This window comes from Juglans microcarpa x Juglans regia, chromosome 5D (assembly GCF_004785595.1).
Source record: "Juglans microcarpa x Juglans regia isolate MS1-56 chromosome 5D, Jm3101_v1.0, whole genome shotgun sequence".
NCBI classification, from domain to species: domain Eukaryota; kingdom Viridiplantae; phylum Streptophyta; class Magnoliopsida; order Fagales; family Juglandaceae; genus Juglans; species Juglans microcarpa x Juglans regia.
The window spans coordinates 6,122,419-6,148,842 of NC_054602.1; the positions used below are offsets into that span (position 1 = coordinate 6,122,419).

The 26,424-nt window shown below is 35.3% G+C and overlaps 2 protein-coding genes, 3 long non-coding RNA genes and 1 other non-coding gene across 6 annotated transcripts; 3 read left to right on the forward strand and 3 right to left on the reverse strand.

Annotated features, from left to right (window-relative positions):
• Positions 1-446: 446 nt before the first annotated feature.
• LOC121265621 lies at positions 447-11,319 on the reverse strand. The gene is made up of 2 exons (XR_005940704.1): positions 11,285-11,319; positions 447-725 (listed from the first exon to the last, which is right to left on the reverse strand). It is a non-coding gene; the product is annotated as an uncharacterized LOC121265621 (long non-coding RNA).
• TRNAE-CUC lies at positions 5,078-5,150 on the forward strand. Its single transcript has one exon. It is a non-coding gene; the product is annotated as a tRNA-Glu (tRNA).
• LOC121265618 (peroxidase 19-like) lies at positions 6,093-9,751 on the reverse strand. Its single transcript, XM_041169304.1, has 3 exons — positions 9,256-9,751; positions 8,872-9,072; positions 6,093-6,806 (listed from the first exon to the last, which is right to left on the reverse strand). The coding sequence occupies exons 1-3, from the start codon at positions 9,532-9,534 to the stop codon at positions 6,222-6,224; spliced, it is 1,065 nt and encodes a 354-aa protein (XP_041025238.1). The 5' UTR covers positions 9,535-9,751; the 3' UTR covers positions 6,093-6,221.
• On the forward strand, positions 8,849-26,126 carry LOC121265622. Its single transcript, XR_005940705.1, has 3 exons — positions 8,849-8,862; positions 21,423-21,425; positions 25,893-26,126. It is a non-coding gene; the product is annotated as an uncharacterized LOC121265622 (long non-coding RNA).
• LOC121265619 (ATP synthase mitochondrial F1 complex assembly factor 1-like) lies at positions 15,100-18,836 on the forward strand. Its single transcript, XM_041169305.1, has 4 exons — positions 15,100-15,764; positions 16,680-16,759; positions 16,903-16,961; positions 18,251-18,836. The coding sequence occupies exons 1-4, from the start codon at positions 15,447-15,449 to the stop codon at positions 18,553-18,555; spliced, it is 762 nt and encodes a 253-aa protein (XP_041025239.1). The 5' UTR covers positions 15,100-15,446; the 3' UTR covers positions 18,556-18,836.
• LOC121265620 lies at positions 24,378-25,122 on the reverse strand. Its single transcript, XR_005940703.1, has 2 exons — positions 24,876-25,122; positions 24,378-24,777 (listed from the first exon to the last, which is right to left on the reverse strand). It is a non-coding gene; the product is annotated as an uncharacterized LOC121265620 (long non-coding RNA).
• Positions 26,127-26,424: the final 298 nt, after the last annotated feature.

The window sequence follows — 26,424 nt, forward strand, 5'->3', positions numbered from 1 at the left end:
AAAATTACCAAACAAATTTCCACACAAATCACAATTCACCACAAAATCGTGTGAATGCTAGTGTGCGACATAATACCACAATCTGCGTCCCTCTCTACATCATCACAGTAAAACTACAGCAAAATTACAATAAAATCACCACAAAAATACCACAAAATAAAAAAATCATCACACAAATCACCACACAACTCACCAAATCAACACACAGGTTTCCACACAAATCACAAATCAGGATCATTTGCTGGAGCTTGGGAATGAGGGAGAGTCTGTGAGAGTCTGTGAGAGAGTGAGAGAGAGTGGGCATGCATGAGGGGTAGATCGGGATCATGGGTGGTTGGGATAGGTCGATGGTAGCCAGATGAGGCTCATGACGGTGGCTGGACACCGTGGGTGGCGGCGCACGGCGGTGGAAGTGGGAGAACCCGTGCGTGAGGGAGGTGGACTTCGTGGGGGCAAACGGCAGGGAGATGGAGGCCGAGCTCGCTGGAGGGGGATGGCCGGTGGGAGAGGAGGCTACCGTAGAGGTGGTGGCGCCGGAGGATAGCGCACGGCGGCGCAGCAACATCAAGCCCATTACGGCAGTGCACAGCCGAGAGAGAGGAAGAGAGAGCGTGAGAAAGGGAGACCAGTGTGGGGGGACTCGTCGGAGTGAGGTGGTGCCGGTGGAAGGGGCGGTGAGGCTCACCGGCGCACGACGGCGCCGGGCTGGGCAGAGGAAGATTCAGCTTGGAGAGGGGCAGCGTACCGCGTACCCGTGAGCTGAGGGAGGAGAGAGAGAGGGGAGGGAAAAGTGAAGGAGAAGGAAGAGGGACTGGATATTTACTCAAGTCTTTCGTATTGAGGTTTTCAAAACGATCTAACAGTGAAAGATTAAAATACTGATTTAAAAATACGTAAACATTAACTTAATTAAAAATATTAAAATAAATTAAATAAATGATGAAATTTTATTAAATATTATTAATAAATTAATTTCAACTCTTCATTTTAAGTCTTTAGATTTGATCTAACAATAAAAATTTAAATATTAATTTAAACTAATTCAAAATTTAAATAATTAATATATAAATAGCATATCGTACAAAAATTATCAAATTTAATTTATAAAATACTAATATTTCATCATTAAATAAATGATGAAATTTTATTAAATATTTTTAAGAAATTCAAACCATATAAATAATTAGAGTTTTAACATAATTTAAATATGATAATATCCTTAATTAACTAAATAAATAGCATATCATGCATAAACTATCAAATTTAATTTATAAAATATTAATCTTCCATCATTAAATAAATGATGAAAGTTTACTAAATATTTTTAAGAAATTAAAACTATATATATAATTAGAGTTTTAACATAATTTAAATATGATAATATTTTTAATTAACTAAATTAGGCAAACGTGCGAGGGGAATGAGAGAGAGGGAGACCAGTGTGGGGGGACTCGCCGGAGTGAGGTGGTGCCGGTAGAAGGGCGGTGAGAACAAATAGAAATAAAAGACTGTATTTTTTTAGAGTTCCCTAAGTCATTGAGTAGTATGTTTGAATTCTACAATTCATATATTTTGTTAAGAAAATTATTACTAGAATATCTAAAATCTTTTAATTTTCATATTACTCATATTACTGTAATATTTATTTTTGCAATTTCTGTAAGAGTTTTTGTGGCTTTACATATAGACTGCTACTTTAGAGGAATTGACTCAGAATTTTATAATTGGGTTCTTTTTCGTTTCCTAACTATAATGTGTTTTTTTCTATTGATACATATTCTTTTGCACTTCAATAAAATTGATTCAGAATTTTATATTTTGTGACCAAGACCATGCTTTGGTTTTGCTAATTTTAAATTTCATTTTACCACTTCTCATTTTTTTTTCCTCGGTTTGATTGCTTTAATTTATGCAGTGAAATACTATCATCATTACAAAGATTCTTTGTATCTCTTCTCACTTGTTAGATATAAGAACTGAATTTATAAAAGATTCTTTATATACCACTTATTTTGCTCATAATTAAATTTTTTTTTTTTAACACAAAGCATATTTATATTTTATAAAATAACTTATTTTTCGTTCAACCGGGCGAATGTGACTCACACATTGCCCAAGTATATATATATATAAAAGTGAACCAAGCCTAGCCAGCTATATAGGTTTTATATGTCTTATCATATTAATTGTAGCAGAAACTGTCCATCTAACACGCGATTGCAAGAGAGAAAGAGAATTTGCATAGTTGAGCCTAGCTAGCAGTTGATTATTGTTTCTTAAAACAAAATTGTAGATCTTATTGGAAAGCAGGACCAGTCATGTACTGAGGACGTTGGTGTCCACTGAAAGTTGACATGAATAAAGGCCGCAGAATATAAAATTTAGAGTAATGCTAGAAGTTATTATAACATTATATATTTTATACTTATTATATAGTTGGTTCTAATTAATTATTTTTAATATTTATTTAAATAGATGTATAATCTAGATAATATTATATTATGTATATAAAATAGATACTTTCAATAGTAATTTTTATCTATATTTATTCTAAAATTTAACTAAGTACGTGCTTAAACGTAGATCTTGAAACAGTACTGTTTATAAACGTTATTTATTATCATCACACTATATATTAAATATAAAATTTATTATTTTTATATTTCTATTTAAATATACATATTAACATATTAATATATATATTTAAATAAAAATAATAATAAACCACATGTTGATGCAAAGATTATAAATATAAATTTTTATATAGGCCGGCAGAGGAGGAGGTTGAGGGCATTTACTCTCGACATATGGATGGATGGATAGATGGATCAAAGACTTTTTTCAACATATATCATCATCAGGTAGTGCTGCCTCTACATATATATATATATATGTTATATAATATTAGCTAGTATATCTGAATCTCGACATGTTTTTCGTCTTAGTTTTTTTCATTTTTGAGCTATTTTCCACTAATTAAATAACTGTCAGGCCGTTCATAGTAAAAACCCTGCATGCAAAAGAAGTAGAAATTTAACCCAGGTTCGAGCCACAGCTGAATTGTCAATTCTAAACACTTCCAATTCGAACGTCGAAACAAGTTGACAAACACAAGAAAATGATCATTAGGAGCTAGCTAGCTAGCTAGATCGGTTATTTTTAGTTCATATTATATATATATACAAGTAATTTCAGTATAAATCTTAAATGTATAAGTCTTTTGCAATTTTTTTTTCTTAAATATAGAGTCGGTAGGTGAGCACGATTGCTTGCGGTGTGTCCTACACATACTCTGGTCCATTCCATTTCAAAATTTTCATACGCAGCATTTAAGCATATCATGAGTGGGTAACAATACCTTTACTATCTTATTATTTACCTATTTACTATTTAAATCTATGTACTTTTATTTTTTTCTTCAACTCTACCTTCTGCCCTTCTGTGATGGAGAGGAGGCTCTGCCTGATTCACGATGGTGAGGAGAGGTGTGAAAATGTTATGATCTGAGATTGTAGTTTTGAGTTTTAGAAGGAAATCAAAATTGACAGAGATTTGAGTCTCATAAAGGGTAGAGGGATTGAGAGGCACGTTCATAAAGCTAAGAGATTTGAATCTCTCATAATCAAACATAAAACTTATAACAGAAGAAGAGCAAAAGGGCAGAAGATAGAATAGGAAAAAAAAAACCACATAAGCTTAGAAAGTAAACAATTAGTAGTGAGATAATAAGGATGGAGTGGTGCTATTCTGCTGTCCGAGTAGCACCGTTCGGTATTACCACTAGTTACAAAATTATTATTTTTTTTTATGTTCACATTTGTTTAATATATTTTAATATTTTTTTAAAAAAAATATATTAATATATTTAAAATTATTTTCTTCCCCATTTGGTAACAAAAAAATAAAAATACGGAACGATCAAATATATTTGGACCGGCATGGTAGACTTTTTCATAAGGATATCAGTACAGCGGCTAGCCGAGGAGGGAAAAGTGGCATAATTGCATGCCTTTGGTTTTTTTTCTTTTTTTTCTTTTTTTTTTTTTTGTTCTCTAATAAAGCATACATATGATATCTTATTATTATTATCATACAAACTGCGTGGCAAGAAAACAATACCTAGAACCCCGTGCCCCTATTATTTCATTGCTCTACCTCCAAACAATCAAAGATAATATCTTATTATGTTCTTTCTTTTATGCCCTTTTATTTATTTCGTTGAGCAAGACAATCCCGGTCTTTCCTAATTTCAATTTTACAACCACACGATAATTTATTGCCATCCAAAACAAAAGGGTGAATTATAACTATTCTCTCTCATTTTGATGTGGGGGTAATCATTAAAAAAAACTTCAAAATTTAAAAAATATAGAATTATAACTATTTTTATAACTTTTATACAATTATGTGTTAAATATAAGATATTTTTATAAAACAATTAATAAAAGTACTATCACTTTACTTAAATACCCTCGATTTAGAACAATTGTATAAATATTATAAAAAAAGTTGTAAGTATATCGTTACTATTTGACTTTTAGCTAATTTTCTTTTTAGATTATTAAGAGTTTTTATTTTTAATTGCCAGAGTGCAACTAAGATTTAAGATGGTTAATTCATTCAAAGTTAATCTAGGATTACAAATCTCTTATCTTTCACTTTCTTTCCCTCATTTATGGATTCTCTTGTATCTTTTTGCAAATTTCTTCTTCCTAGTACTATGCCCTACATCAATTTTCCTTAATAAATTTTCCATGTGGCTTGTCTAAACAAAACAAAATGTAGCTTTCACAACCAAACCCAAAACAATGATAGATTCTGCTTTTTCATTTATTAAAAAATGCAATTAATGGACAACATAGAATATTAGAATTTAACATGAATAATGATATCGACACAACTTAATTATAACACATGTTTTAAAATGATAGTATTTTTGTAAAATGATTTTATTTTTATAATATATTTTATAAAAATACATTTCGTTTTAAAAATAATTGTGTAATGTGATATGGGAAGTTACGTGTATTTATTATTTTTCATATTATTATAATTAGTAGAATGATCATGGCATGATTCCGTTGTAGTCTAGTTGGTTAGGATACTCGGCTCTCACCCGAGAGACCCGGGTTCAAGTCCCGGCAATGGAAATGGCAATTTTTTTGATCGTGGGCGTCACTCGGTGGGAATATTAAAAATTATTTCTTTATTTTTCCTTTCCATTTTGGATATTCTCGAGTCCCCGAGCAATGGATAATCGAATCCGTAGAGCAATGGATCTTAATAAGAGAACATCTTGGCTATTCTCGACGCTTCTGGGACAAATCACTGAACTCAACCGAACCGACTCTGCTAGTTCTGCGGAATATTTGAGTGGAGATTCTTTGAGAGATTTTGAAACTAGAATTCGAATTTCTCAGCTTTTCCTATATTTTCTTTGCAGACAAAAAAAGTTAATTGTACCGGCAAGCTTGGTCTGAGTTTTGTCGTCTCCTCATTATTTTGATCGGTGCTCATGGATTGCTTTTCTGTAAGCTGTTCGTGCTGCTTCGATTGCTTCGGAAAGTGGAACACCCCAAACAAGTAATTCTCTGTCTGCACACGCGCGTTTATTATGATTATTTTTTCTTTTTGCTTTTATTTTTCCAGCTCTGTTTTTAGTTTTGTTTTCAGCTCTATTTTAAATTTTAAATTTTAAAATAAAAATAATATTTTATTTAAGCATACACAAAATCATATCATCTCATTATTACAATTTTAATCAAATTTTTACATAAAATATAATAAATAATTTAATTTTTTTAAATTACAAAATAAAAATTATATTAAAAAATTATATTTTAACAATATTTTATTCAACTTTTAACAAAACATTTCTTCTCATCAAAACTGCAACCTTAATTTTTAACTATAATCTCATATAATCAAGCCATTTTTAATATATGGTCATCGAGCCATTTTTATATCATGTCTCTTGCATTGTCTTGCTGTACACTCTTTTCACTAATTCCTCGTCTTGGGAGGCACTCTTTCATGCTTATATGTGGGAATGAGAGGACAGGATTCTCCGTTCGGAATTTTCGGAACCCTTAGAACATAAAGCTCGTTGAAACAAAAATGGTTGTTTGGAAAAAAATAATCCTTTTTTTACCTCTCTCCGATCTTTCACAAAAGGGTCGTCCACACCTAATCCCCAATACCTAATCCCAATACCAAGTCCATCAGGAGAAAAGCATACTACTGCACTCTTTCCTTATCTCTCCATGTGTTTCTCCCCTCTTCACACCAATCGAACCCATTTTATCCATAGCCGCTGCAAAAGCTTGAAAGAACTTTTGCTTATCCTTTGCCAAAGTTTGAACAATAGGTTTGGTCCGGGGGTCCAAAAATAAAGCTTGGTCAGAGGCCAGTAAGCCTAGTTTACCGATCAAATTCTCATAGTAAGCGTGGTCGAACAAGAATGGGGTGGTAACATCAAATGGAGCAACGATGTCTTTGTTGCCACCAAAATGGGGGCATGACATTCTGAGTGCCTTGAGGAGTCTTGGATCGATGGCTGGGTCGGGCTGCTTGGTGCCATTATAGTCATACAGCCTGCTTATGAAGTTGTCACAGTGGGCAAACCCTATTGTATGTGCACCCGAGAGGACGACCAGGTCCTCTAGTGCTAGCCCTTTTGAGTTAAAGAGTTTGAGCAGCTCCTCGACCGTGGAATTTGCGCGCGGGATATTGGAGGGTACACTTGATGCCATTGATATTCTTCCATCCCACCTTCCTTTTTTCACTTGGTAGTAAGGACCCCCTGCCTGCAGCACATGAATTGGATATCATTCGAGAGAGAAGAGTACTAGGATCGTGCTGTTTTATGGAAAAAATAATAAAATATATGTGGTGCTTATTATCAAGTGGGATAGAGAAAAAAAAAAATCAAGTATTCAAGTCGTGTAGAAAAGAAAAAGGTTTCAACTTCACAGTGGCTCGGCCAGGCTAGGTCTAGTAAAGGCAACCAAGCTCCACACAGATAGAAGTATGTCCACTTCTTTAATATGGAGTCTTGGCACACGAACTGAACAAAACCATGTTTCAGCCGTCAAACTACAGCACGGAAGGCGAAGTGATTGGGTTAGAAAACAAATTAGACAGAGCTTAACAAAACAAATTAACTTCTATGAGACAATTACGTTCTTTACCGATGCATTTTGCATTCCTACGATACAGATACAGATACAGATACAGATCACGAGTCACGACTACTGCTAGTACTTTAAAGCCAATAAAGGCGGGCTGGCATGTTGTGAGGAAGGAGTGATTGATCTAGACTTTCATAACGCCTGACACTCACTAGTTTTGGAGGCCCAAATTGTCAAAACCAAGACGAAATAAATATAACGACAAAGAGTAATGCTATCACGCAACATATTTTATTATATATTTTATAATATATATTTAAAAATAAGATATTTTTCTATCCTTACCTTTAAAATTTAATTGTATAATATGTTATAAAAAGTAACGTGTATTTACTATTTTTCAACGAGAAATTAGGCACATGGTCATGCAGCTCTTTTTTTTTTAGAATATTTCCTATGACTCAGTAAATTATTTTTTTATTTTATAAAATATAAAGAAAGTTCTCTTCCAATAAATTTTATATTTTAATCTTTATTTTACATTTTATTAAAATAATCTTCTAAATATAGAAAATATTATTCACAATTTTAAAACATTTTTAATTATTTTCTCTCCTTATTGGTAAAATATTCTTGTACGATCGAGGGCATTGAAATCTTTTTTAGATTTCCTGAGGTATCGAAGGATGGAGTTCTTCGCACACTAACACACGCGCACACACCTCTTATTGGATTGAAGTTTTTCAAATTTTTGCATCTCATAATACAAACTAATGAAATGCAATTGACAAGGAAAATCAAAACCTTGTACTAGTGTTTTGGAATTTAAATTTGGATTAATAAAAAATATAACATAATTATATAGTATTGTATATGAAGAAATATTGTAAATATCAAAATATATGAAAATATTATAAATTTATTGATAGTTAGAAGAAATATTTAAAATGAAAAAAATATGACATATTGTAAAAATTAATATTTAAAATAGGAAAAATAAGTTTTAATGATATATTTTAAAAGATAGAATAAAAGAATTGAGAATACTCTTACAGATAAGGGCTAAATAGATCATTATATTTTATCTCATCTTATATCATCATTATATATTTTTTAAATTTTTATATAAAATATAATAAATAATTTATTTTTTTAAAATTTTTAAATAATAATAATATTAAAAAATAATATTCTCACAATTTTTTATTTTTTAATTTTCATTTAAAATTATCCTATTTTATCTCTTAGAAAACCAGCCCATCGTTTTTCTACTTTAGCCTCGTCCGTATCGAAAAACATATAATGACAACGAAGAAAAATGAAAAAAAATATGAAAGAAGTACCGGAAAAAATCAATGCAAGAGATATCGTTGCAGAATGTGCTGCACTCGAGGACAAATTTTCTTTTGTCACGCAAAAGCTGTTTACAGACCCAAAAACAGAGAAGGAAGTCTTCAAAGAGGTTTTTTCCATGAGAAATTTTATTTGTGGAAGACTGTGCGTATAGTTTTATTGATAAATAAAAAAATATATATATATATTATAATTTAAAAAAAAAATATTATTATAATTTTAAAACTTTTTTAAACAAAAGTAAGAAGCAGCTACTGCATAAAGAATACTCTTTCCTTTTTATCCTCCAAGAAGAATACTTGAATTAACTCATATGCAGCAAACTTTGAGATCGGGAAAATGAAAATAAAATGATCACAAAGAAAGGGAACAGAAGGGAGTCACTCACCAAATGCACGTAGTCTCTGGCTGCAATTGCCAGAATGTCCGCACAAGACACAACATCAGGGCACTTGCTCTCTACCAAGACTTTGGCCTTGCTTATGGTCTCAAACCCCTCCACTCTTAGGTCCTTGTTATCCTCTGCATCCTTCTCCGCCAGCATTTTGCTTCCCGGCTTCGATGATATCAATATTGATGCATCACAGCCCTTCCATCCACCCATGCATAAATTGAGAAAACAAATACTCAAACTTCGATTTCATGTCAAGCAAAATTCATTGAATGAACACACATTCTCAACTAATATGCATCAGGGCGATGATTATAGTACGATATGATAAAACGGGAGTGCATGCAAAATCAATGCATTCTGAGGAATCCTTCTGCTCACTTCTACAAAGCAGTCATGGAAGAAGAGGCGAATGGTAGCAGGCCCAGAGACTGGTTCTTCTTTGAACTGTTGGCTGGTGACGGACCCAATAAGCTGCTCGAGTTGAGGGCATGATTTGGCGTAATAATCGACGGAGAGTTGCCTGGTTTTGCGAGTGGTATTTGACAGTTTGGCTGCACAATTTGAAGGGTAGGGGGTAAGCAAGAAGATGATGAGAAAACAAGTGAAAACAAAGGTAGAAGAAGAAGAAGAAGAGGAAGAAAAAGAAGATACAGACATGGTTTGGAGTATGGGGTAGCTAAATTAGGACAAAAAAAATCAGTGGGAGTATTAACAGAAAGACCGGGTGTGAAGGTTTGGGACAAATTGCCATGTTGAAAAATAGAGAGAATCAAGACCCGTGAAGCCCAAAAGGTTAGGGGGGTTGCTGTGGGGGAAGGGAGAGATGATGTTGTAGGGGATATAGACCAGATACGGCGTGGAGAAAAACATGATGAAAAAATTTAGAAAGAGCCAAAAGAAAGCCCCTTTTGAATTACTTCAACAAATTTAAGCTGGATCCAACCTGATATGGTTTGGTGACGATTGGTATATGTTTGGGGGCTTCTAAGTCAAATAAAAAGGTGAGATCCGGTCTCTAGATATGCTTATTCTCTCACAGTATACCAAACAATATTTATTATTTAGGATGCGAGATCAGATTACTCATGGGTATGGCCAATTTATTGTCATGTCCAAATCAATCTTGAATTTAGACAAAATTATGACCTAGCAAGCATCTTACAGCTTTCTTTTATTAGCAGTACTTCTCTACCGTCTGGGTAGGACCATTACATTTAACAATTAGGTCGAATTGAATTTTTTATTTTTTTTATTTTTAATTTATATTTTTTTATCATTTTAAAATATTTTTAAAAAATAAGAAAAAATAAATTAAAAAATAAAATAAAATAAAGAATGTATCAAAATGAAGTATCAAATTTAAATATCAAAGTTGCATTTTTCTCTTTTATTCTTAAAAATCTCTGTTTTGGATCCACGAAAAAAAAAATCAAAGTGAGATATTTCTGTTTTTGACTCCCTAAAAGGAATGGCGTGCAGAAAGAACAGGTGGGAATAGTCATAGAGTGAGCCTACACGCATGAGTTCTCAAATGCAGGCATGTGCAGCATCGGGGACCTCAGCCAAAGAAATAGGGAAATGCTACAGATTCTTGGAGACGAATGGCTAATTTACTTTTACCTTTTTAAGCCGGCAGCATGTGGAGCAAGCCTTTTGATGTGAGAACAGTAAAAGTTGGTGGACTATATCGTACTGTCGTTCCTAGGATTAATTAGTACGGACCAGATTTATAGCCCGAAACTCCTCCAGTGCCATTCAACTTGGGAGGGATTTTATCTTGTTATAGGTAAAAGGATTGAATTTAGGATCGGTTTGGATTGATTATAAAATGAGTAGAAATAATTTATAAATAATAGTAAGATTTATAAGTTAAAATTTATGAATAATAATGAATAATAATAAAATATCTTAATTCGTCTCTCAATCTAAACTGGCTCTAAGAATCTGTCATCCATGTCCATTGAGATTTTTATCATATAACATCAATCTACTTCATAACCATTTGAAAAAATTACTATTTTTTTAATTCACTGAATACATAAAATACCCTCCAATTTTAAGGCTATAAATGTTTGATCGTATGGGTTTGTTTCCAGGTATATTTTATTTTTATAATGCGATGTAATGGCTTTCTCAGAGTGCTGCTTAGCATTGCAAACGCACGAGAGCCAAGGAGTAACAAGAAGTAGAATTCTTCCGTGTTTTGTTCATGTGCGAGCTCATTGTCAACTTCTGAGTTTTGTGTGTGTGTTTCCCAATTTGTTTTGTTTTTCCTTCTTGTTCATTTCATTTGTCTTGTTATTTTCCTGCTACCTTGAGGGCCTATCAACTAATGATCATGGGTCAAAACAAGAAGTCGAAAAGCAGAAACTCTTCTTTCACTCTCCTCATTAAACGTTCTCGACACCATGACCAAGTCCTCCCTGTAAATCCCTCCTTCACCTTTTCCTTTTCAGCTAAAGCTGGTCATTCCGTGTTAGCTAAAGCTTATCAAGCAGTTAATTTTCGGATTTGAGAAACATTTTTCTCCACTTCTCTCCTATTTTTTCTCCTGGAAAATGTTACCCCACAAATATTTCTTACCGAAATCCTCCACAGACTGACCTGACTTCTGCCACCTGGAAATAGAAATAAAAAAACAAAGTGAAAATGTCCAACCCTCATATCCCTGAACCCTCGTCTCCCTCAACACGCTGAAAGCCTGAAACTGTCGAACCAAACTGAATCGTCTCCCTCAAAAGCATCAAACCCAAACTGAAAATAAAAAAGGAATCCAAACTGAATATGTGACTCTTGGGCAAGGTTTTAGTTTCAGAGTTGTTTTTTCCCTTTTCTTCATTTGCTTACCAAAAGAAAGTTTTAGTATTCTTGATGTGAAATTCAAATTAATGTTTTGGAGAACAAACGTGCTGCATTGACATTTAAGGTTTCTACTTCAAATAAAGTCTCTTAATTACTTGATTTCTCAAAAAAAAAAAGTCTCTTACCTGAAACTCTGGGTACTGCAAAAATCGCATAGTATTCTTCTCAAAGTTAGATCCCATCTGATGGTAGCTATGAACTATGCATCTTTATGCTAATTACTTCTGTTTATTTCGTGACGGAAATTTCTAGTCTGCACAAACATTTTTGGGCTATCCTTAAGAGAATTTCTTGCACCAGAGCTGGGATGTTTTGGCCGACAGGAGGGGTTCCAGATCCAGACGACGGGGCCGGATCTCAAGGTCTGCCAGTGAGGACTTCTCAGGACGGCGGAAGAGACACGATGGGTCTGTTTTCCTTTTTTTTCTTTTTTAAGCAAGGAGTCTGTTTTGAAGAAGAGGGACAAATACGACGAAGGGTCATGCCACGTAAGGGTCCATCTCAGCCGGTAAAAAGTTTCTGTGACTGTAGCATGACCCTTTTTCTCCTATTTTGGCCGTCCAATACCACTTCCCTTTACGCTACGCTACTCTACTCTACAGTCTCTGCCAACCCCATTGAAAAAAGTAGCAAAATCACGACGTGTTGTGATGCGGATTGTGACAAGGAAAACGTTAGCTCTACTGAGAATATCCACCGAACGTGGGTACCGATTGTATTTTTTTATTTAATGGAACAATGAGGTGAATGCTTATGAATCTTTCGTTCAAAGCAAAGAATGGGCAGCTATGATGTGAGGGGAGTTATCTCCTGGCTAGACCAGGAGAAAGGGTTCAGATAGAAATCTAGACATGAAGTTTTGCCCAAACCGAGCACACTAAGAAGACCCGGGCCTTAGCCCAAATATGAGGTTTGGGCCAGACTGTGTATACTTCAAAGGCCCAACTAAAGAAGATAGGTAGATAGTAAATCATGGCAAATCTATGGCAGAGAATACAGTCTGAAAACCCACTAGCCGACGGACAGGTACACTCACTGACTCAAAATATTGCCACCCAGACATGATAGAAAGAGAATAAAAGTTGAGGAAGGCACGCTGCATTAATGGATGATATGAAACTTAAAGAGGAAGGCACGTCGCATTAATGAGGTAGAAAGAAGCTTAGAGAGAAAGACATACCGCATTCAATGCAGTCCAGAACTTTGAACGCACTAGAAGAGGCCCAGCGTCAGAAGCAGGTACCATCAGACCTGAACATCCTATAGCGTGACAGATGAGCAACGTGAGTGTCTGATCTCCTACCGAGAGACATCCCACTACCATGAAGGCTAGACCATTGGGTATACATAGACATCATCCATGATGATAAAGAGGTTAACATCTACACACATTCCTAATACTTTCTCTCTTCATCTCCAGTATTGAAACTAACTTGAGCGTCGGAGGTACTACGGGCCCCGAGCTCCCATTCTCCTCCTAACAGGAAAGAGTCCTAGTATTGCCAGTGTGGAGTTGCTCAAACTCGCGAAACACGACATCAATATATGATATTTTGTATTTTTTTAATTTTTTATCAAAGCAAGGGCATCTATGATATTCCTAATGGAAAATAATCGACTTATAACCATTTTGTAACTACTTTACAACTCAATATAAAATGAAAAAAAAGAAGTTGTAATATTGAAATTTACCATATAAAATGAAACAAAAAAACTATTTGCACTCCGGAAGGGTATCTCCTGCGTACACGTCTAACCACTTGTAAAAATAAAACGATGCGTTTCGTTCATATTCATCAACCTCTCATCTTCTTCTTTGCATATTCTTTGTATTTTCTTCTCACGTAACGCAGCAGTTCGGTTTTGGGAGTAAGCTTCCCCACAGAAGACCACGAAGACGCACTTGGGATTGAATCTTCTGCATCTTAGACAGATTCCCAAGAAAAAATGAAGGTGAAGGACCTTTGATTCCTTATATCCGCAGCTTTTTTTTTATCCTTTTACCCAAATAGTATTATAAAAATGAAAGAACAAGGCAATCACAAAAGCTTTTGGTTCAAAATAGGAGAAAAAACATTTATGTCATGATTGGAGGAGGAGGATGAGGATCTAGTGTGATGTAAGTCTCGATAGCATTTAGAGCAGAGGTTCATTAGTTGGTGGCCCTCAGAAGTCAAAGCCTGGCATCTATGCTCTTCAGCCATTTCTCTTTTTCGTGCTTCACTCTTTCGAGCTCTATTTGTATCTGAAAACCAAAATGACACGATTTTAACAATCGGATCAGATCCTTGAAAATAAAAATTATAAACAGATCTGAAAAATTAAAAACTTCAGCGCTCTAAGTGAAGAAAACATGTAAATATATACAATTGAGGAAACCATTTGGAAGCTGAGAAACATATAGAGAAGGAAGGAAGCAGCGGCGAAAAGGAAGGAAGAGAGAAGTATGTGGTCGTCATCGTGGGTAGGAGAAAAAGCGTACAAGCTGGATTTACAGAGAGAAAAAGCACAAGCACAAGCACAAGGTTACTGACGTGCCTGTGGGGAAGACAAAGAAATGGAAGTCTGGGGAAATGAATTCGTTTTGTTTTTTTTTTTTTTAATTTTAATAATATTGGCTGACGTAGCATTAACCATGTCAGCCGATTCCGCAACAGGTATCCAACGCTGGGTACCTATAGCAGAACTGAAAATGAAAAGTAATTTTGTAATATTGAAATTTATTTTTAGTGGAATGACATGATTATATTGATTAAATGAAAATGAATTGTAAAATAATTGTAAAAGTATCATTACCCATTCGTAATTTCCTTCATAGTCTACTGATTTTGTCTATATTTTTTTGAGAAGTGTTATAAAAAAGTAAGCTTACAAATTGAGGTAGTCTCATGTAATTCATTTGATTTACTTTATAATAAAATTAACTTTACAATTTGACGTATCACATCAAACCACGTTAATTCATAAGTTTACTTTTATATAATATATTTGTAGCTAAAATATTTTTATTTTTTAGTAATTATTTGTACATGTCCCAAATAGATAAGCTCCACACAATCATCTTATAAAAAGTAGATCCCACAAAAAAAAAAAAAAAAAAAAAAAAAAACTTGCACCTTCACAAGAGCCTCACGCTTTAAACTTATACTAGCATTATTATTATTTACCTACAGCTTTCTATCTTTCTTTAACTGAAAACTTATCAGATCTAACAAAGATTTCTAAGTACTTCATTCAGATGCGTACTATATAGGAAAAAAATGATGGTTGGTCATATAGGAAAAACATCAGCACCTGGACTGTATTTTCGAAAGTCCAGCCCACTCTGTTCAGTTCTTTGCGAAGCCCAGCCGTTCTCCTAAAAACGCACCTGGCCGCTCTTATGTTGTTGCTACCTTCTATGCCCGGTTTGTCTCGACACTCTCCCTCGAAGGCAACCTTCGTGTGGCGCACACCACCCGTTTGATCAAATTCTTCAACAGGCCCTACGTTGTCTTCCTCAACTTATTAGCTAGCTCTGGAGCGACGAGTCGCGGTCGCAAATAGAACCTCAGACCACAGTTACTCGTCCGCGCTCATTTTCGACTGAGCCCCAACTCACGTCCGGTTACCATTTCAATAGCATCGTATAACAGTTTCAAGCTCTAGCATTTGAAGCCTAAAAAACAATTCATTTCTGACGAAGTTTACGTTTTGAGTCTTTGACTATGCAACGCTTGACATCAAGAATTTTAAGGACTGCGGCTTCTTATTCTACGTCAACAACTTTACTCAACCATGCGTCATCGAACTGTGTTATCCCGAAACAGTTTTCCCGTGCCTTGTCTTTGCAACCAAATCTCCGAAAACTGCAAGAAAGAGCCATCCCGGGAGATTTTGTGAAATGGGGTTGTCTTGGTTTCTTTAGGACTTCTAGGTTTGCCACTGGGTTCGCGCCATTACAGCCGAAGCCGTTAGACTCGATTATGGATATCGAGAGGGTCAAGGATCGCTCGGCCGAGGACATCGCCTCGATTTGGGATGATGTAATGTCTCATATTCTCAATTATATTTTCATTGACCATGACTTGAATTTTCTAACCTTGCTTTCTGAAGGAATAATATCCAACTTATTTTAATGATGCCTGTAAGTGCATCCGATATGGTTCTCATCGACTTACTCTGATAGAGAGAGACGAAAAAGATCCGGACAAACTTATAGTATGTTTTGGAAGTTTTATTACGTGCAGTATGGCGTGTCCCATTACTCTAGGGGTTGAGGGCTAGGCCAAATTTAGACCATTTACCCCCTTTGGCTAATTTTCTACTTCAATATCAAGGAGTTCTTATAGCAAATTGGTCAGAGTGTTGGTTTAAGACAAAAGACTAGTACATGTTCATTTTAGGGTCTTTAATAGAGTGCGATTAGATTTTTTTATTTTTTATTTTTTATTTTTTTTCCTGTAGATTTTAGCTTTACACTCTTTGGTGTCGTTACCTTCCCTTTTGAGATCCCAAAAGTACATTTGAAAAATCGAAAATGTGTTTCTCTTTTGTTTCTTGGGAAAGGAAATATCTTTGTGTACACGACACATCTTCGATTCTTATTTGCTTGCTTCTGAGCCTATTCACATTGTGGTTAAACTTAGAACAGTTCTTGTTGAACGCGCCTAGTTTCCTCGAACAGCTATATAACTCTGTGGAGTAGCGTCTGAGGATTTCCTTTCTGCTGTCAATCTCTACAAATGGTCGTTTTGAGTCTCTTTAGCCTGGACTATGCCTTCACGTTATTTTGGGAAAAAGAGATCTCTTATGGCAACTAGCATTTTCATTAGTGAATTGATTGTACCTTTGTTATTTTGAAGCAAAACTGTAACAGCATAGAACTCTAGGACCTTATCTTATAGATGCTTTTTTCAATGTATGTAATTAGTTATATTTGGATGTGTTATGTCTATCAGTATCACTTGGGAAGAGGCCATATTGGGGCATCTATGAAAGCAAATCTTTATTACTTGTTGGAGCAAAGAGCTGCAGATTGGTAATCCATTTTGATGATGTTTTTGTGTCCTTTGGAACCTTTTTTATAATTAAATTCCTACTTATAAAAAAAAATGATGTTTACATTTTACGTGTGTCCCCTTTCTATATTTTGGCTATTCATACTTCTATCTGTTTTTGCAGCCAGTATTTTGTCATTCCTTTGTGGAGAGGAAGTGGCTATACAACAATGTTCGCTCAAGGTTTGGTTTCTAATCACTGGCTTTATATCATACATGCGTTGTTAATGATTGTTAGAGATTGCATCTTGGTTAAAATTCATTTATGTGTTGTTCACTTGACCTTGTTTGTGGAGTGGTGTGCCTTTGGAGATGAAGTAATATGATTATTCACACTACCGGTCTATTTAGTTAATGCAAATGGAGCTTATCTTCTAGTTTGGGTCCCTGTCCTTGGAGGAACCTACTAGACAGAATATACCTTTTTTTAATGATTATTTATATTTATTAATTTGGCCCTTAGTAGACTCAATAACAAGAGAAAAAAGTTAAATTTGTTTTTGTAAGTGAGTATTATAATTGTCTGTTGCCTTTGCTTGTTACCAAAGTTCTTTCCCAGACTTGTTTAGTCTATTCCCTGTCATGGTTGTGCCCCTAATTCTTTATTTTATCTTTCGCCAGTGTTTTTTCCCCAAGAAAATTTAATTACGAAAACTTTCTAGGGGATATGTAGGAGTTATTGTTTGAGATAATACTTTTAGCAGTCTTGTAAAGTGCTATTTTTTTAGCAGTCTTGTAAATTGCTATTTTGACTGGTGCTTTCAAAATGTTTAAGAATGCTAAATGCATTTTCACTCTTTACAGAATTGATATTTCCCGTGGTACTTCGAAGATGGCTACAAGCTCTCCTCTACATATCCATTATAGTGGGACTTCCACATAATTTAGAAGCACCATTAGACTAATGCTTTTGACATCAATGAAAAGAGCCAACTCTAATGGCATTTTCGACATAATTGAGAATGTGCCATTTAAAGTAGCAATTAAGACAAAAAAATCCAAAGCAATAATCGTGACTATGCATATAAATATATATATATATATGTGTGTGTGTGTGTGTGTGTGTGTGTGTGTGTGTGTGTGTGTGTATGTATGTACACATATTTAAGTAACTTGTGGTGCACAGTGCATGTAGAAGGGAGCTGATCAGAATCATTACAAATATTGGTGATGGATATTGAGATTGTGTGTTAATGTCTTCATCTGGTACAATCCATGTAAAAAACTATGCAAGTGCAAGGAGAGACATCTTTATACTGAGAGTCCTCCCCTTCTCTTATGGTGAAAAGTTATCATAAGTTGTACATATCAAAAAGAAAGTTTTCATAAGTTGCATCAGCATCCGTGGCAATGTGCATTTAGTTCCTTGCTATGAATTTTTACGACGTCAATAAAAGTGATAAAACTAATACTTCACGACTACCTGTGTTTTTGCTAATTTGCTCCTCTGTTCATTCAAACCTTTCTTGCAGTGCAGATGCCACACATTATTTTCACTGGCCTTGAAGATTACAAGGCAAGAGGAACTCAAGCAACTCCCTACTTCACGGTTTCTTATCACAAAGAATTTGCTGAAAGCAAGGACTTGGTACTTGTCCGTGGTGATGTTGTGTTCACAAGCAAGCTTAGTGACACAGAGGCAAAATGGCTTCTGGAGACTGCCCAATCCTTTTATTTGAATGATATGAGGTACAAGCTGGTCGAGCGCTTCAACAAAGAAACGCGAGATTTTGAGTTCAAGGATGTCTTGCAAGCATTAGACATGCCTACTATGTGATCAGCCAAAAGACAAACTTTGGCTAATAAGAGGGTGAAAGAGAGAGGATTTTAGACGGTAAAGGAATTGGCATGGTTTATATTGCAACGGGAACGTTGTCAGCATGCAGTTCATGTTAAAGAGCGGAGTGAAGGTACTGGTTTTTGATGCATTTGATGCAGTTCCTTTTTCTACCAGTAGAAGTGCTGGTATTTTGCTTTTCTATTTTTCCATACTGAGAATAGTAACTGTTTTTTTAAGCATTATTGTACTCTTGTGAGTGATTTTGTTTTCGTTTTTTCCGTTACGTGCCTAAAAAAAGGTGTTGCAACAAAGGGGGTTTAGGAATCATCTGTCGCTGAAAGTACTAAATAATAATAATAATAATAATTACGGAGAGAGTAAGAAACAGGAAAATTTAAATTTAGTTCTATTCGTGGACCTTGCCTCACCGCAATCCTTGAAGAAGGTAGATAAAACTTTTATTTATATAAGAAATTCTATTTTTAATGGCGAGCCTCGCTTTTTTTTAATGAGAGTATGCGACAGTTGCACACTTTATTTATAATTACTCAATAAGAAAAATAGTATTATACGTACTCAATACTGCTACATACCACAGGGTGGTAACCCCGCTGCGGCCTCGCGGCTGTCGATAATTTTCATAAAAAAAAAAAAACATTACTTACGAGGGAGGGAGGGAGGGAATTCATTTCATCTTCGTTTGAAGAAACCAGAGCCCCAAACCAGATCAGAGCTGCAATCTTCGATTCCTCCCACGGTCTCTCTTGCGATCTTCTCTTCTGGATTTGAAGTCAATTCTTTCATCTGCATTTCTGGGTAAGAGGTCTTCATCTGTTTGTTGTTGGGTTTTAGTTTTCTCTGGGTTGAGGTCTTCAACCGTTGTTCTCTCTGGGTTGCTCTTGTCCTTTTTGTTTGTATGTGAAAAATCTATGCTTAATGGTGGGTATTGAGCTGTTGGGTCTTCTTTGGTTTCGTAATGCAAACAGTAGCAGCAGTAGTAGTAATCGCGATAGCAGTAGAAGTCAAGCATGTAATAGGTGTAATTTAATATCCAATTTGTCATAGATGTGTACTTTGAAAGGTCGTCTATGACAAGTAATAATGGATTTGCAGATATTATTTATGCTTTTTTTTCGAGTGTTTCTTCTAAATTTTTTTTGTTTTGCATTTTTGTATTTTAATGGATATTGGAAATTCATTCATTCAGCTATTGAAAAAAGTGGATATAACTTTGCAAAGATCATGTGCTAGATTTGTCTAGCACTAGGTTTTTTTTTTTTTTTTTTTGGTTTCATATATATGTGGGGCAGTTTGCTTTCTCCTTTTGGCTCTCCTATAATCCACACTTTTCTATGGATTTTGAATGAAAAAATAGAACTAAGAGCAGGTCTTAACAGCTCAAACAGTCATGTAACAGGTAGTGTCTTATATTAATGGGATGGAGTTTCAGAAGCTACTTTAACTGCAAATAGGCATTAATTGTTTTCCTACTATATATATCATTTTGTTCTTTATTATATTAATGTCCATGGAAAGGTAATATAAAAGCACCAGCCAATAAAAAAAAAAAAAAAAAAAAAAAGAGTTTTTGCTTTATTTCCCATATGGATTTCGAGGGCTGGAGCATGCATGGTTTTTCCATCTTACATCTTGTTTAAAGGAGGTAGTTCTCATTTGATAATTAATATATTATTGCTAATAGCGTACAAAACCATTTGATAATTAATATATTATGCTACGAACTGTCCTTTCACTCGACATTTTAATTGCTTAAATGACATTTTAGTTGCTTTTGCATGATAGTTTATTTTTTTTCCAGCTATAAAAACCCACCTGCTGAATGGAATGTCAATTGGCTATCTTGATAGTTTATACTAATTTTCAGAATGGGAAACGGGAAATAACAATCAACTACGCAGACATTATCTAGCTCAAATCCCCAATCCGAGGTATGTATGTTATATGATTTAATATATTTATAACATTGATATTGTTGAGTCGATATTTATTTCCAAAATACATCAATAACTTCATCTAATAACATGTTAGGTCATACCATCAACTAGTCCAAACATCCCAAATTGCATGCCTGGTTACTTTGGACCAGTGCCTACATGGTCATCGACTTTTCTACCATATCCGGTTGGCAACCAATATCCAATCAACATACAGGTGGTGATAACTGATAAGGATTTATTCTTAATAAGTTGGCTTCTTTGCACCTATAAAAAAAAATAAGTTGGCTTCTTTGTAGGAGTTTAATTGCAGACTTTTTGTGTTTATTACAGAATGTTGGTTACTCATTTCAACATATCATGGAACCTCCGACTCCTATCAGCAATACAAGCTTCGCCACAAGCAGAATAGTTGGTTCAGAGGATAATAGATATGATGGTGGGGAAATTGAAGCTCCATGTGGATCTCCTAGAGCTGAAGAATGTATTGAGGATAGACAAAGTCCTACGAAACCTGATGATTGCAGTGCTGAGAAATCTCAGAATGTCCAAGTGGATGATGATGATAAAATTGAGGAGCCAAAGTCGAGAATGAAGTTTAATTCCTTTGAAGATTTATTAAATTATTATAAGAAATATGATAAGAAATGTAGGTTTGGGGTGATGACAAAACGGACCGAGAGGGGAGAAGATGAGTCTGTTAGATATGTCACCCTTGCTTGTGCCCGCGGTGGGAAGGCCCGAAATAGGATGTTGAATGTTGCCAACCCATGTCCAATAGGGAAAATTGAATGTAAGGCAAAAATTAATGCCTTAAGGCAAGATGGCTTCGATTGACGACAGTATATAATATCCATAACCACGGCATCAGTTCAAATAAATCCCGCTTCTTCCGATATAATAGAGAAGTTAGTGATGCCGTTAAAAGGGTGCTCGATACAAATGATTTGGCTGGCATCCGAACGAATAAGAGTTACGGATCTCTTGTTGTTGGCGCGGGTGGATTCGAGAACCTCCCATTTTTTGAAAAAGATTGTTGTAATTATATTGACAAAGCAAGACATTTACGACTTGGCGCAGGTGGTGCTGGAGCGCTCGAAGATTACTTTTTACGGATGCAGTACAAAAATCTTGGGTTTTTTATATGATAGATATAGATGATGACGGGAGGTTAAAGAAAGTCTTTTGGGCAGACCCCCGTAGTAGAGTAGTGTACCAAGATTTCGGTGATGTGGTCACATTCGATACCACATACCTAACGAATCGATATGGGATGCCCTTTGCACCATTTGTTGATGTAAATCACCATGGACAGTCAATTTTGTTAGGAGCAAGCCTGATTTCCAGTGAGGATACCGAGACCTTTGTGTGGTTATTCAGACATGGTTGCAATGCATGGATGGTATCGCTCTGAAGGTTATTATCACTGATCAGGATAGAGCGATGAAAAATTCAATCGCAATTGTTTTTCCAAAAACTCGGCATAGATTTTGTCTTTGGCATATACTAAAGAAAGTCCCCGAGAAACTTGGCTCATATGGTTCGTACAAATCTAGGATGAAAAATACATTGATGAAATGTGTATATGACACCCAACTTGTTGATGAGTTTGAGAAATGTTGGGATTAGTTGATTAACACTTACAACTTGCATGAGAATGCATAGTTGCAAAGCCTATATGTTGAGCGTGAACATTGGGTACCGGCATTTCTGAATGAGTGTTTTTGGGCTGGAATGAGTACAACGCAGTGAAGCGAGAGCATGAATGCATTTTTTGATGGTTATGTTTATTCTAGGATGGAGTTTGTAGACCAATTTGATAACGCGTTGAAGAAAAAAATTGAGAATGAAAATCTTGCGGACTTCCAGTCATTTAATGTCGCAATACCCTACAAAAAGAGGTTTCAAGAGTTGTACACGAATGCTAAATTTAAAGAAGTTCAGCAACAAGTCAACGGCATCATTGACTTGAATCCAAAGTTACATAAAAGTGATAGTGCAGTAAAAATATATATGCTAGATGATGAAGTTTGTTTGGAAGAGTTCACTAAGCTGGTTACCCATTTTGTGGACTTTAGTGAGGAAGATGCAGTTGCAAAGTGCCATTGTGGATTATTTGAGATGAGGGGGATATTATGTCGGCATATTTTGGCTGTATTCAGGTGTAATGATATTAAATTTTTGCTAGAAATGTACATTTTAGATCTATGGAGGACGGATATTAAAATGCGATACACATTAATCCACAACAGCTACGATGGAGGGGAACAAAAGGCAGATTCTAATAAATATTCAAGTCTTTTAAATATCTGTTATCAGATGATTACTCACACATCGGGTTCGAAAGAGCATACTAAGGATGCGAGAACTAAATTATATGTAATGATTAATTTGTATTGTGCCAATCAAGAATCCCCATCGATGACTCAAATTGGTTCCAATGTTGATAGTATGGCAATGGACACTACGGTCGGTGGTTCTAGGGAAGTACGCAGTCTGCGTGTTGTGCAAGGCAAAGGCAGACCTCCATCTCTAAGGAGAGCATCCAGGATGGAGATAGACATGCGGAAAGCTAAAGCAAAAACGAAGAAAGCACCAGTAAATGGGAAGCGTAAATAGGTGATGATATTTTAATATTCACTTTTTATTTATATTTTGTTGACGAAGAAAATGATTTAATGTAATTTTGTTTGTTAAATAATTATTAGCGGGATGGAGGAGATACCCAAGTCGTGGATAGAGGAGATACACCGATCGTGGAAGTATGCATGAATTTATTTGGCCCTTATGAGATGGTATATTAATAAGTTTATATTTATTACTAATTTTCATTATTTGGCTATATATTTACGTTTGATTTCCAGTAGGCTGTTCCAGAAAGAGAAAGCGTGGCTATAGACGTTACTGGAACCCAACCTCAAGAAATAGTGATGCAGAGTCAAGAAAGCGTAAGTGGTTCATAAATTTTTTCTCGAGTTTAATACTAATATATATTACCTGAATAATATATTTTGTTTTTTATTCTTTACAGATGCAATTTGGATTAGATGAATCACAACCGTTGCAATGATGGGTTTCCAGTTAAACTTTTTTGTGTATTGAATGGTATTGCACAGGTTCTTTTCTTTATTGAATGTATTTGAGGGAGGGATTTTGTTCTGAAGTTGGATTGGATAAACTTTGTGTATTTGAGGGACTTCGTTGTAATGCTTGAGTTGGATAAATTTGTTATGGATTGAATATATTTTGTGTATTTTAGGGACTTCATTGTAATAATTGAGTTGGATAAATTTGTTGTGGATTGAATATATTTTGTGTATTTGAGAGACTTTGTTGTGGATTGGATTGGTTAAATATTTGTGATGGGGCGCAGGTGGAAGGCTTCATGCAATCTGCTGCTTGGTTACTTTGAATAACTCTGCTGCTTTAATATAGTACTGTGATTATTAAACTACTTTGATCTACTTTGAATAACTGTTATTATTAAACTACTTTAATATAATGCATAACTCTGTTGCTTTAAACTGCTTTAATATAGTATCCCAACTCTGCTGCTTTAAACTGCTTTATCCGAATTACTACATAGGTACAAAGGCATCACTACCCAGAATTTCTTTACTCTATTCTGATCTGCAATTTTGGGTCATAATAGATCCCAAAAAATTGACTCAAAGCCAATTATTAGAGTAGTGATGCCTAATACCAGAAAATTGTAGTAATTAAGGAGATTAAGGAAACACACTTCCAACAATAAGACAAACAAATTCTAATAGATACACATGTACAAGTCCAACACGCTTCCAGAAACTGAAACTGAATCACGGGACTTTTCAGAAACTAAAATTCTAATAGATACAAATGTACAAGTCCAATACAAAGTTAAAACAAATGTACAAGTCCAATACCTAAACATAGAACTAACAACAATCCTAAATTACTTATATAACACTAGGTAAAATACATGTACAAATGCAAAACAACAATAAATCTGAAGTAGCGTGCCTACACGCCTTATTTTATCTTCTTGTGCATTAAGCACCAACTCTTTTTGCATAACCTCGTCGCTTTTGTTGGATAGTACCATTTGCACCCTCTCAAGGCAATCCACTATCTTACGCAGCTCAATCTCCCTCTTTTCAAGAAGCTCGATTATCTTTTCGACCTCTTTCTCTTTCTTTAACAGTTCATTCATTCTTTCTTCAACTTGTAGCTCAATCACTTCATTACCATCCAACCACTTGAAAAACTTACAGTATGGTAAGCCCTGCTCATTTCATGCATATATTATAAATGAATGAACTGTACATCATATTAAATTAATATATATAAAAAAATATTTTAGGCAACAAATAATGTAGTTACTTGCGTATTGTACTTTGAACACCCTAAGAAGGGTCGTCTAGGATTTTTTGCAGTAGTTGACCATTTCAATGTGGCTTCGAGTTCTCAGAAGCACAATGATTTTCCCAAAGTACGTTTGGGAAAAGGTGAAGAAGATATTGATGAAGTTGATGATGACATTCTAAGATGAACCCCCATAAAACAATTGAATAACAGTTGAATAATCATGGAATAAAATTGAATAGCAGCAAGTTTTAATTAAGTATTTTAACTGGCCTTGCCCTAACATGAAAATATCATGCAACATGCAAGGCGCAGAATCAGACACCTTGCATGTTGGGGTACATCATACAAGTGCGGTACATCGTACAAGTGGGGTACATCATCAGACGCGTAACCATGTACACAATCAGCTCTCAGCAATATTTAAATAAGAAATAGAATTCATGTGTAACCATGTACATCATTAAGAAGATTAGCTAAAGTAAATAGATAAAGAAATCACTGATGGCTTTATTCATTGGAATGTTAGTGGTCTATTGTTCATTGGAATGTCAATGGTCTCTTACAGTTTCTTACAAAGACCAAAACATCCAATACTGGTTGAATTTTTTCATTCAATATCTTGTTATGATCATCACCAAATTGCAATGTATATGCACGTTATATACATACAAATGTAAGGTAAAAAGATAAATAAAAAAGCAAAAAATTCAAATTGCAAAATATATAAATAAACCGAATTAAAATAAAATAAAATCTCGAAATCAAGTAATCAATACTTAAAATCACAAGCACAAATTTGATTCATAAAAGTAAAAGCAACAATCCAAAGAAAACCTGGGGGTTATCGAGCAGAGGGAGGACCGTGTACCGTCCCGGCCTCAAGGGTGAAGACGAAAGGGATGGAGGTTCGGGGGAGAGGGAGGATGACGGGGATGGAGCTTTGCGGGGTCGTGGAGAAGAGAGAATGGTTTGTGGGTTCTTCGATCCAAAGAATAGGGTTCGTGTGGGTTCGCGGCCTCAAGGGTAAAGAAGATGGGTAGATTAGGGTTAGGGTTCGTGCAAAACAGAGGGATGCGGGGGAAAGGGTTAGGGTTCGTGCGTGGGGGAAGAAGAGAGGGATGAGATGCGGGGGAAGGGTTGATTAGGGTTAGGGTTCATGCGAAACAGAGGGATGTAGGGGAAGGGGTTAGGGTTCGTGCATGGGGAAGAAGAGAGGGATGGGATGCGGGGGAAGGGTTGATTAAGGTTAGGGTTCGTGCAAAACAAAGGGATGCGGGGGAAAGGGGTTAGGGTTTGTGCATGGGGGAAGAAGAGAGGGATGGGATGCGGGGGAAGGGTAGGGTAGATTAGGGTTTCCTGCGTGTGCGGGGGAAGGGATTAGGGGGGAAGAAGAGAACCGAACAAACACTATACGACGTCGTTTAGTATTAATGCCACGTAGGCGCCGAGGTCGCAAGGGGGACAAGTCGCAGTTTCATTTAGCATTTTCACAGATTATGGTGAGCAACAATTTAGGACATACTTTTTTTCCTTAATATTCACGAACAATACTGCTGTTTGTTAG